At 39.2% G+C, this 12,936-nt stretch overlaps 1 protein-coding gene across 6 annotated transcripts in view; it reads left to right on the plus strand.

The window, feature by feature from the left end:
- Reps1 (RALBP1 associated Eps domain containing 1) overlaps positions 1-12,936 on the plus strand; it is an 81,704-nt gene that overhangs the window by 22,503 nt on the left and 46,265 nt on the right. For all 6 annotated transcript variants that reach the window (XM_008822030.3, XM_008822028.3, XM_008822029.3 and 3 more), the window contains exon 2: positions 10,780-10,903. In XM_008822030.3, the coding sequence (XP_008820252.1) occupies positions 10,780-10,903 (124 nt within the window). The remainder of the gene's footprint in view (positions 1-10,779; positions 10,904-12,936) is intronic.

Raw genomic sequence — 12,936 nt, forward strand, 5'->3', positions numbered from 1 at the left:
TTGACAAGTAAATATTATATATTTATCATATGTTATTTTGTAATACCTATGTGTTGTGTAATGGCTAAATTGATTAATTATATATATATATACACATATATATTTAATTTTCTCATACTTTTTGTTGTTGTTCTTTTTGAGGCAGGGTCTCCCTGTGTCTTCATACTTTTGTTTATATTTTCTCATTTCTGTGTTTTATTGCCTGACATAAAGCAAGAAAAGTCTGACATTACTATTAAGCTATAGTAATACTTCTATGACAAATGTTATACATTTCTTGTTTTTAAAGTGGTCTGTAAAATAATGTTTATTATATATCAGCATCACAACATGTAGACCATTTATTTTACCTAAGGATCCACTTTGGGAACTTAGAGAACTTATCCTCACTGAAGTTGGAATGTAGTTGAGCATAAAATGACTGTTATAGATCAGGGTTTGAGAGAAAGAACAAGAGTATGCACCGTAAGTATCAAGATAAAACCATAGTAGGAGAAAGCAAAGCAGCAGTGTGCTCTTGACCTGAAGTTTGAAACCAAAGATCACTTGAGTTGTGTCAGCAGAGCAATAAAAGGCTTCAGATAAGAGAGTGAAAGTGAAATGAGATAGTTTTTCACTCTAGGGCAACCAATAAATATCTGAGAAGGTTGGGCCAATTCTGTTTTGTGGTAGATCAGATTTAGGAGGGATTTGGCAATGAAGTTGGTCACCAGCGTATTGCGAAAGTCATTTAGGGATGCACACATGATCATGATTGCAGCAGATGTAGGTTACTCACTTATTTATGGCCCAGTGCTCTCTGAGGCCAGAAGAGGGCGTTGGAACTGGAGTTCATAGATGGTTGTGATGTGGGTGCAGGAACTGAAATCCAGTCCCCTGGAAGAGCAGCAACTGCTGAGCATCTCTTCAGCCTGCCTGTTAAATTTAAATGCAGTTGGTTTTGAACAAAGGAAAACATTAGAGATTAGTGTGTCCTCAAAGCTAAACATACTTTATGTTTACACCAGAAAGACAACGAAGCCACTTTTGGATGACTGAGCATTGTTATAGTTCTACTACCTTCTTGACCCTTTGCAGTAATGTACTGCAGTACTGACAATCATATGGAAAAAGTGTTCACAGAGCATGTATAATCCATACCACTTTGAACAAAGCAAACAATGTATTTTCATAAAATAATTTTCATAACATAATTTTTAAAGAAATGGTGAAATTGACATGTCCAAGAAGGAGACAGTTCATTCAGAGGAAGAATTAACAAAATGAATTTGGTACATAAGGTAGGTACTGGCACCATAGGGAAGATGCTCCCTTCAGCAGACATAGACCGTGTACATTGAAAGGTACCAGAGCTTGCAGTGGATTCCAGTGTGACTAAACCATAGTATCTCGAGTAGAGTGGTGAGGGAGACCAGAAGGAAGAATGCTGGACATGTTTTTATGTATCTGTTTACCATTTGTCTGCTTCTGAGAACTATTTGTCAAGGTCTATTGTCGATTTTAGTAGGGTTTTTGCTTATTAAGGTTTTCGAGTTCTTTATATATTCTGGATGCTAACCCTTTGTTATGCATATAGTTACGTATAGTTTACAAACATTTTTTCCCATTCTGCAGATCATCTCTGCTCTGTTGGTTATTTCATTTGCTGTGCAGAAACTCTTAAGTTTAGCATGGTCTCATTTATCAGTTTTGCTTTTGTTTCCTACATTTTGGGGTCTCACAAAAAATATTTGCCCATTCCAATGTCCTGAAGCATTTTTATGTTTTCCTCTGATAGATTCATAGTTTCTGTACTTAGATTTAAATCTTCAGTCCATTTTGAGTTGATTTTTGAGAATGACCTTCATAAGACTCTAGTTCTTCTACATGTGATGGCAAGGGTGTGGAGAAAAGGGAGCCCTTTCCTATTGTTAGTGGGAATTTAAGTTAGTGCAGCCATTACGGAATACAGTATGGAGGGCACTTAAAATATAAAACAGGGTATGCCAGTGATCCCAGCACCCAGGCTAAGGCAGGAGGATTGCTTTGCCTCTGAGGCCAGCCTGGGCTACATAGTGGAGATCAAGGTCATCCTGGGCTATATTGCAAAAACCAAAAGGAATCAGGATTTGGGATTAAAGTTTTGCCATGTAAGCATAAGGACCTGAATTTGATCCTCAGAACCCATGGTTAAAAAAAAAAAAACCTATGGTAACAGAACCCTGGGACTCATTGTCTGTCAGCCTAGCACCTCACCTACCTGAGCTCCAGGGCAGTGAGAGACCTTGTCTCAAAAACAAAGGTGAATGTTGAATGAGGAATGAAACGTGAGACATTAAAAAGAATGAAGTCCCCTTATTTGTGGCAGCATGGATGGAACTCAACACATTACACTAAGAAAGGGACTACTCGATCTCATTCACATGCTGAGTCTAAATTGATTGCATGGAAATTGAGGGTAGAATCGTGGTTAGCAGAGACTGGGGAGAATACAAAGAAAGGAGGGACAAGGAAGGTTGTTGATTGATAGGTTCTAAATTACTGTTAGGAGCAGGAAGTTATGGTGTGCTCCTGCATGGTAAAATGATAGTGGATGACTGTAATGTACTGTATTTTCCAAAAAGAAGAAAGAAATTTTGAAAATGTCACCATAAAGAAATGACAAGCTTTTAAGGAGATAGACCTGTTGTTTAGCCAGACTTAAATATCAAAATACTATATATTACCCCACTAAGATGTACACCGTTTCTGCTTTGTATATCAGCTAAAATAAATCAGCCAGGGTGGCGGCCCAGGCCTGTAATCCCAGTACTCAGGAGACTAAGGCTGGAGAATAGTGAGTTAAAGGCCAGCCTGGGCTACATAGTAGGATTCTGTCTCAAAAGAACAATAAAATAAATTTAAAATAAAAGTTACAGTAAGAGATAGAAGGAGAATCATGATGTGGGTGATAATGGAAGGATGTAATTTCAACAAGCAAACATGGATTGGAGTGTGACCTTGTGAGAGGTAAGGGAAAAGACAGAGGTAGAGGAGACTGACCAGAGTCAGATTGGGAGGGGGAGTTGGCTTATAGTATGGACCCCTAGACTTAGAAGCTTGTTCTTTAAAATATAATAAAATTATTTAAAGCTGTACCTCAGCTTTAATTTGGCAGTCTGTATAGGAGTGGAGAGACTATGGCAGAGAGATCTGTACCCATTCATTCCTTCCAACAGCTGACAAACACAAACTGACCTTGCTGAGCATTGTAGGTGCTGGAAGTCTATGGCCTTGGTGTTCTCTGGAGGTTCATGCTTTGAACCGTAAGTCAGCAGTAAGGTGGCCCTAAGGTTATGATTCTGACTTGTGTGACTGAAGCCTGATGGAACGGCCTGAGAGGAGAGCAGGCTGGATGCAGCAGGTACAAAGGCTCTGGTGCAGGAGCAGTCTTGACCTACTGAGGAAAGAGAGCAGAGGCATTTTAGAATTCACACTTGTGCACTAGTGGAAGATGAGATAAAATCAGAAATCGCTGTCCCTGGGTTACTGGTCAGTCTCTGTATTTTGAGTCATTTTTCCAGATAAGATATTGTAAAATGAGTACATAATAATTCATTGATAGCATCAGATAACAAAATCCTATATAAAGTTTATATATAGTGATACATCAATGGTCTGATCATGTTTTTCTGAGCATCCACATTACTAGGCAGGTGAAACTTTCTAGGACACTTATAAGGTCAGTACATATCAGCTTCCATTATCTTGTTATGCATGTGGTTATTTTACATGAAACTTGATATCTTCTCTTCCTACCCTACCTTACACTTGCTAGAGGATATGAAGGAACATTGTTGCATTTTTTCCATTTATTTTATCTTTCCAGTACTCATTGTAGAATACTGGCTGGAATAGAATGTGGAGAGATGTTTTGTTATTTGAGTCCAAATGGGAAACAAAGAATAGTCCAGACATGCAACTTTTTAGAAGAACCCGAAGATGGCATTACAGGGCACAAATTGCTGAGTAGCAGCTGTTCTCTTAACACTTGGACTTCAAAATCATTACTTTCCTCACCTTCCAGTTTCACTAATTTGTTACTTGCTTGCAGCAATGACGTATTTTCAGTGACTACCCTAAAGAGAGGCATCAGAGTTGGCATCAGACATTTGCTCTGTAGCCCAGACTGACCTTGAACTCACAGTCCCCCTACCTCAGCCTCCAGAGTTCCAGGATTATAAGTCTACACTACCACACCTGACCCACCTTGGTTTTAAACCTGATATGACTGGAACTAGAAGCTCCTATTTCCTGTTGGTGTTTTGTTTTGTTTTGTTTTGAGACTGAGTCTCACATAGCTGTGTTCTTCAGATTGACCCTGAACTTCTGATCATTGCCAGTTTCTGGGCCTGTCAGCACTCTCTAGTTGTCCTGTCTTGTATGCCATGAGCTTAGAATTTGAAAGTTTTTAAAACTGTACAAAACAGGGGCTGGAGAGATGGCTCAGTGGTTAAGAGCACTGGTTGTTCTTGCAGAAGACTCAGGTTCGAATCCCAGCACCCACATGGCTGCTAACAACTGTCCATAACTCCAGTTCCAGGGATCTGACAGCCTCGTCCATCCTCCGCGGGCATTGCACAACATGGGTGCACTTATCTACATGCAGGCAATACATGTGTACACATAAAAAATAAAAATAATAAATAAAATAAAACTGTACAAAACAGAAATATTTCTGTAATAATGACCCACAAACTCATTCAGATGAGCAAAGCACAGGAACAGCATTTTTACTTCTGATATACAAATGTAAGGTCGGGAGAAACACGTCTGCATACACGATGCAAGGCTAATGTTGCATGTTCCACGAGTTCCCGTCTAGTCCTTCAAAATAACAGTGATATTATAACTGTAAAAAATAATTGATGTTACAACAGTAAAGAGAAGGGGAGCATCAGACTAACCAGCTTGCCTAAAGCCAGATGGCCCACTAAGAAGACAGTACAATTCAAATGTGTATCTTTCTTCTGCTGTGAGGGTTCCAGGTTTCCACCCTCACAGTGACAGAGTAGCACAGGAAAGCTCTACTCCTAGCCTTAGAATGTAGGGATGCAGGAGATGCTGAGGACAGAAAAAAGTGGGTGGAAGTTATTTCTTATTTGAGGTGAGAAAAGGCCCAGGGAAAATAAGATGTCCAATTTCCTATGTGGGTTTGAATCTGTGAACTGAATCACTGAATATCAGACTCAAAAGCTAGGAGAAGAAATATGTGGAAACTCATTATAGAGACAGGCTCATCCCAGTACCTTGTTAATCTCATTTCAAAATGAAATTTTATGAAAAAGTTTAACATAATAAAGCATATTAGAGCGCTAGGGGTATAGCTCAGTTGGTAAATGCCTGCTTAGCATGCATGAAGCCCTGAGTTCAATCCCCCAGCACTGCATAAAACTGGACATGGTGGTATAGGCTTGCAATCCCAGCACTTGAGAGGCAGAGGCAGGTGGATCTCTGTGAGATCAAGGCCAGCCTGGTCTACATAGAGAGTTCCAGGCCAGGTGGGGCTACAAGGAAACCCTATCTCAAAAATAAATAAATGACAGTCTGTGTAGTACCTATGTACTCCACTATGTATAGGCTAGGGTAGTGAATAAGACATAGTAGTAATGATATTTTGGGGTAGAATACCATTTAATACAGTTTCATTGACTATCCAGAGCAACCAATGAGGTAGTATGTTATCTTCCTTAATTTACATTTGCACAAACTGAGGCATAATAATGTCACAATGTCACATAACCTGCTTGAGTACTGTATGAATGATAAAAGTAATGATTCTATCTCCACTCATCTGTACAAATCTTTAAGTGAGCTGCAGTCTGTTTTATCCCCCCCCACCACCACCCCCAGACATTAGTCATTAGTGACTTCTGGGTGAACATTATGAAACAGAACATTTAGAAAAGAAGTCAATACAGCCTGACTCAGGACCGATACTTTTTAAAAATTAAGTGTGTGTGTTTGTGTGTGTGCATGCACACTCATGCCATAGTGTATGTAGGTCAAGGACAACTTGTGGGAATCTATTCTTTCTTCCACCATGTTGGTTCCAGGGATCGAACTCACATCACCAGATTTGGTAGCAAGCGCCTTTACCCACTGAGGCATCTCACTGATCCATAAGATTGATACTTAAAAATTTTTTTATAATTAATTTTTTTATTTTATGTGTATGAGTGTATTGCCTATATGGATGTAAGTGTGCCCATGTCATGCAGTGCCCTCAGATCCCCTTGAACTAGAGTTATGAATAATTATTAGCTGCCATATGGTTGCTGGGAACCTAACCCAGGTCCTCTGCAAGAGCCATCTCTCTAGCCCCTAATACTTCTTTTTGAAGTCAGTGTTGACACCTCCCTCTCTTGTCTTAGACCACACAACCAAGATTCTTTGCTGGTCAGCAAATGTTACAGTCAATCAAAAATTTTAGGACTAGTATTTGACGATGTTATATATATTTAATTACATTTATTTATTTCTGTATGTGTGCATGCATGAATGCCTGTGTCACAGCACATGTGGAGAGATCAGAGGACAACTTTCTAGAGTCACTTCTTTCTTTCCATCATTTGGGTCCTGAGGATTGAACTCAGGTTATCAAGCTTGTCAGCAAGCACCTTTACACACTAAACCACCTCGCCAGCTGTGTTGTGAAGCATAATCTATTTCTAGAATTTTGTCTTCCAGTTGTATAAGTACACAGTCATGTATTTAGTGAAATACATACATTATTCATCATAGAAAACTGGAGGACTAGGGAAATACCTCAGTAGGTAAAGTGCTTGTGACACAAGCATGAGGACCCATGTTCTACCCCCAGCAGGGTATGGTGGTATGCACTTGTAATCCCAGCACCAGAAAGGCAGTGACAAGTGGGTCTGGGGCTTGATGACTAGCCAGCCTCACCTACCTGGTGAGCCCCAGGTTCTAGTTTGAGACTGTCTCAAAAATAACAAGGTGAACAGCTTCTGAAGAATGATACCTAAGGTTGATTGGCCTCCATTCACACATAGGTACACATATATATGAAACACATACACAGAGAGAGAGAAAACTGGAAAAATCGAGATGCCCCTCAGTAGACAGTTTATTTGTAATAGGTACATCTGTACAGCATAATACTATAAAATAAAGCAAGAGAGACTGTCTTGGTGTCACAATTCAAGTATGCCGGATGTTGTGGCAGCAGGAGCTTGAGGTGACTGGTCAGTCACATCTTGACCACAGCCAGGAAGCAGGGAAGGTTGCTTGTGCTCAGCTTTTTCCTTTGTATTCAGTCTGAAAACCCAGCCCAAGAAATGGTACCACCCACATTAGGGTGGGGCTCTCCACTTAAGTTAGGGGCATCTAGATAGTCCCTTAACAGCCATGCCCAGAGGCTTTTCTCATCAGTGATTCCAGACCCCATCAAGTTGAGAAAAAGCTGTCTAAGTAAAATCTCAGCTTAATTGTCATGTTACTCTATAAAGATTATTTAGGAAAATAAATGACAATAGGCTGGAACATTCTAAACAAATAAAACAGAGGGTTTGATAAACCATATTGCATATTTAAGTATCATCATGGTAAAGTAATTAAAATTGTGGTAAAGGCCCCAGAGTGTTGGAAATTCAGAAGCACAATTTAGTTCAAGTTGCTGGAGAAAATAAGTTTTTCAATAAATAGGTAATTGAGAAGAGTTGAAAAGCCTGCTTTTCATTCCAAGAACAAATTCCAGTTTAGTCAAACTTACATATTTTCAATATTGCAACCCCCTAAACCAGAAAACAGAAAAAACAAATTGGTATAAAAACATTAAAATTCCATCACCAGAAGAGCTTCTTTGACAAACTGGGCAACAGCACGTAGGTCACAGGAAGCTGTTTCTGCTCAGTTCAGCTTCATCTGCTGCTTCTTGTCCCCTCTTCCCAGCTGCACCCTCATCTCCTCTCTCTAGCCCTTTCTTTTCCTCCCTGTTGGAGTCGCATAACAGCTTTACTGAGACACAACTGGTGGCTGAATAAATGCCATTGAATGAATTAATTCCAAGTCAGTTTGGAGATCAATAACCATAGTATAATAAAACCATTTTAAAAAATCAGTAATGAAGACTAACCTGTTTTAAAATTTGTAAAAGTTAAGTTGGAAAGTTCACAGGCAAAGAACTGCAAGTGGCTAATAGTCTCAGATGATGTTAATAAACAGAATTCTAAACAGCAGGGAGATTTTGGCTTTCTTGAACACCGCTTTCTTGTTTCTAACCATTCCCAAAGTGTCTTCTCCTGAATGTCAGCACATTACTGTGGTCTGTTTTTAGGTCCTTTATCCATCATATACCTGGTATATTTTAGATGCTTTATTTTTTGTAAACAAAAATATCTAAGATGTGTAAGGATCCACTAAGAGGCACCAGGTAGTCGGAAAAGGCAGTGTGTTAGAACAACAGTTACCAAGGAAAATGCCTGCTTGGCCTGCCAGGGTAGGAGACCTTCCTCTGTTAATTCTGCCTTTCCCCCTCATCATTCCCTGGTGGTTTAACTGGCCACTTTAAATTTCCATTGTCATTTTACATTTTCTCAGGAGCACATGCTCCTTAGTGGCAGAACCAAGAATTTTTTCTAGTGTTAATGACTCAGCAAACATGACTTGTGTGTGTGTGTGTGTGTGTGTGTGTGTGTGTGTATGAAAACAGCTGTTGTATTATTATTACTTACAACTATTATAGTTGCTGTTTGATGTTCTGTAAAAACTTTCTTCAGACTTAATACCACTTCTTAACTGTACTTAACTTCATTTGAATGTTATAAGAAAATGATTAAATGTGTAGGAATTTGTATTATTGGGAAAAATGTGACAAGATAGTGCTTATTTTGTTTTAAGATGAAATTATTATGCCTATATAGTAAAAACCTACTTCACCTTTTTGAGTTATAATTTAATCTCATAATCGGAAATCCTTTGGGTTTGATAATAATTGCCTGTGGATGCTAGTCCTAGAGATACTTGCTGAATGCCACTATGATCAGTGCAGAGCCCTGAAAGCTTTCATGCTTAAAAAGGAGTGAGCCAGGAGCTGGAGAGATGGCTTAGTGGGTAAGAACACTGGCTGTTCTTGCAGAGGATCTGGGTTTGGTTCCTGCACCCATATGGCAGCTAATAGCTGCATATAACTTAAGTTCCAGGGATTCTGACACCCTCTTCTGGCCTCAGTGGGCATTATGCAACATGGGTACACTTACATCCTTATAGGGAAAACACTCATACACATAAAATAAAAATAAATTGGGGCTGGAGAGATGGCTCAGCGGTTAAGAGCACTGACTGCTCTTGCAGAGGACCCGGGTTCAACTCCCAGCCACCCACATGGCAGCTACGAACCTTCCTTAACTCCAGTTCCAGGGGAATCCGACACCCTCTTCTGACCTCCACGGCATTACACGATACTGGTACACTCACATACATGCTGGTAATACACTCATACATAAAATGAAAATAACAAAAATAATTTAAGAAAACAAAAAAATAAAAATAAATTTTAAAGGGGTCAGCAAACAAAATTTTCTGTTGTTTTAAAGAGAAGTAGTATAGCCATATTAAATACAATTAGGAAATTCAAAAGAAGGAAGAAAATTACTCTTGCTCTCAACTGACGAAATAGCTGATAGGATTTTTGGTAGTTTCCAGATTTGGGTTTGTGTAGTTAGATTGTGTTGCATGATTTCCCCCTACTTACTGTATCGTTTTTTTTCTTTACTGTATCTTTAACATTCTCTCCCCTGTATGTCATCTTATGACTGGAAGATTAAATGACCACATAATAGTCTATTGGTTGCATAAGACTGCTCTGTATATATTGCTTATGATAAAAGTGTATGATATGCTGTTTTTACAAATGACTTAATTTTTCATTTTTAAAAATATTTTATTATTTATTTTTATTTTATGTGCATGAATGTTATGCCTGCATGTGTGTAAGTGCACCAGGTGCATGCAGTGCCCAAGGAGGTCAGAAGAGGGTGTCAAATCCCCTGGAACTGGAGTTATAGTTGGTTGTTAGGTGCCATGTGGGTGCTGGGAATTGAACCTGGGTCCTCTGCAAGAACAGCCAGTGCTCTTAACCATTGAGCCATCTCTCCAGCCCCTTATTTTAAATTTTTACTATTTATTTTTTTTATTTTATGTGTATGAGTGTATTGCATGCATGTATGTAAATGCATTGTGTTGTGCAATGCCCGTGGAGGTCAGAAGATGGTGTAGGATCCCCTGAAACTGAAGTTACAGTTGGTTGTTAGCGGCCATGTGGGTACTGAGAACCAAACCCAGGTCCTCTATAAGAGCAGCCAGTGCTCTTAACCACTGAGCCATCTCTCTAGCCCTAAACATGCCTTTTAAAGAAAAAGTTACTCTCTTTTTTGTATCTTGAGATAGGATCTCCTGTAGCCCAGGCTGACCTGGAACTCATTACATGGCTAAGGATGACCTTCAACTCCAGTTCCTCTACCCTTGCCTCCCAAGCTTTGTAATTACAGGCTTACACCACCACACCCAGCTCTAGAAGAACAGTAATTCTAATAATACTGCTCATGGATTTTGACCTTCCTATTATAAAATCAGTGCACTTTTATTTAAACATAAGAACATGAAACTTGAAGGAATTATTCTTAAGGTACTCAGTAGTTATTTTAGAGAAGTTAGAAGAAGCAGGTTGGCTACTTAAACCTAGTTTTAGATGAAGAATTTTGCCATAAATCTTACTATTAATATTGTATTCTCTTACAGATAATGGAGCTTTGTGGTGCAACAAGACTTGGTTATTTTGGAAGAAGTCAGTTCTACATTGCTTTGAAACTTGTAGCTGTTGCCCAGTCAGGTTTCCCATTAAGAGTGGAAAGTATAAATACAGGTAAGTGTGCAATGTGCTAAAAACAGAAAAAAAAAAAAGCATTCTTTTAATTACATATGAAGTTAAAATCAATAGAACTTTTGAGTCTTCCTAATATAATGACACTTGTGATCTTGAAGTGTCATGACCTTATTGTAACTTGTTCATTTATAAGAGTAATAGAAAAACATGTCTACTATAGACCTTTTATGCTGAAGAATATGTTTAACCTGTCAGTGTATGTCATGCATGTGTGGTGTCCATGTATGAATGAACAGCAATTTTTGAGAATTCACTAAAACTTAGTTAGAAAGAATTTAGGTCAATAATTTTATAGGGTGAATGATAAAGTGTGAGCACTTCCATCTGAATCTACGGCTTTATGCATTCTAGACAAGTGATCTTCCACTGAGCTAAACCCTTAGACCATCTTCATTTTGTTTTGAGGCAGGATTTCACTAAGCTGACCAGGCTGACCTTGAACTTGCTGTTCTCCTTTCTCAGCCTTCCAAGTAGCTGTGATTACAGGCTGAGCCACCCAGACCAGCTCCTTTTCTAATGTTGTACTTTCTAGAGTTTTGTTTGAGAAGGCATCCAGAGGCTTTACTTTAAATTAGAAAGTATCCATTATCAAAAACTTTCTGGTTAGGGAGCCAGGAAATGGCTTAGTTGGTAAAGTTTCTTGCTTTCAAGCCTGACAACCTGAGTTCAAGCTCTGGGACCCACATGGTAGAAGAAGAGAACAGACTCCCAGAAGTTAAACACACACACACACACACACACACACACACACACACACAGAGAGAGAGAGAGAGAGAGAGAGAGAGAGAGAGAGAGAGACAGAGAGAGAGACAGAGAGAGAGAGGAGAAAAGAGACAGAGACAGAGAGAGACAAGAGAGAGGAGAAAAAAACTTTGCTGGTTATGAGAGACTTTTCATGGAAAAAGGAAAAACATTCAGATTTCCCTCCCTCCCTCCCTTCCTTCCTCTTTCTTTTTTTGGTCAGAGCTTTGCTGTGTAGCCTAGCCTGGCCCTAAACTCATGTCTGAACTCTGAGTGCTGATACTACAGATGTATACCACTAGACCTGACAAAATTTATATTGTTTTTTAACGATCCTGGTCAGCTGGAGGTTTTCACTGTCTTGTTATTCTTCTAATAATGAAACTTATTCTTTTCAGATAGTCTTGAATTCTGTTATATGCATACTAGATAAGCTTAGAAGTTTCACTTCTTCATGTGGTGCTTCTAAAGAGAGAGGAAAGGTTTGGTGGTTCACACCTTTAACCCCAGCACTGGGGAAGCAGAGGTAGAGGCAGGTGGATCTCTGACTTCAAGACCAGGTAGGGCTACATAGTGAATTCTAGGTCAGCCATGGCTACATAATGAGACTTTGTCTCCAAAAAGTAAATAGGGATGAAGGTAATTGTGTTGGACAAATACACATTCCTGGGGCTGAAGCAATGGCTCAACGGTTAAGAGCACTGACTACTCTTTCAGAGGACCAGGGTTCCATTCCCAACACCCACATGGAGGCTAACAACCATCCATACATAACTCCAGTTCCAGGAGATCCAACACTGTCTTCTGACCTTTGTGAACATTGCACTACATGGGTGTACTTACATACATGCAGACAATACACTCATATTTTTCAAAAGTACTCATTCATCTGAAAATAATTCTATAGCTATATTGTTCTAAAGTATAAGTTATGATTAACCCACAGAGAAGCTGTTTTACATGCTCTTCAAAATTGAATAGAGAATACCTGGCTGTAAGAGGGGTAGGAAGGGGGTAGGAAATGCTATCTTCCAGGTTGAACATGGTGGTGGGCGTATAGGAATTTCTATTATGAAATATTTAAAGTAAGCTAATCACAAACTTAGAGGCATATCCTGTCCTTAGAGCTTTAGAAACTTACTTTAAGTACCTCGTTTGAATAGAAGGAACCTAGGCTTTGGGTTCTGGCTGATCCTTGGCAGTCTAAAAGTATCAGTTTCTCAGCAGGAACTTCACAGAATTGGTGCAGGCATAACATTTATATATATATA

The sequence above is a fragment of the Nannospalax galili genome, unplaced genomic scaffold (assembly GCF_000622305.1).
Source record: "Nannospalax galili isolate Female #2095 unplaced genomic scaffold, S.galili_v1.0 scaffold186, whole genome shotgun sequence".
Lineage (NCBI taxonomy): Eukaryota > Metazoa > Chordata > Mammalia > Rodentia > Spalacidae > Nannospalax > Nannospalax galili.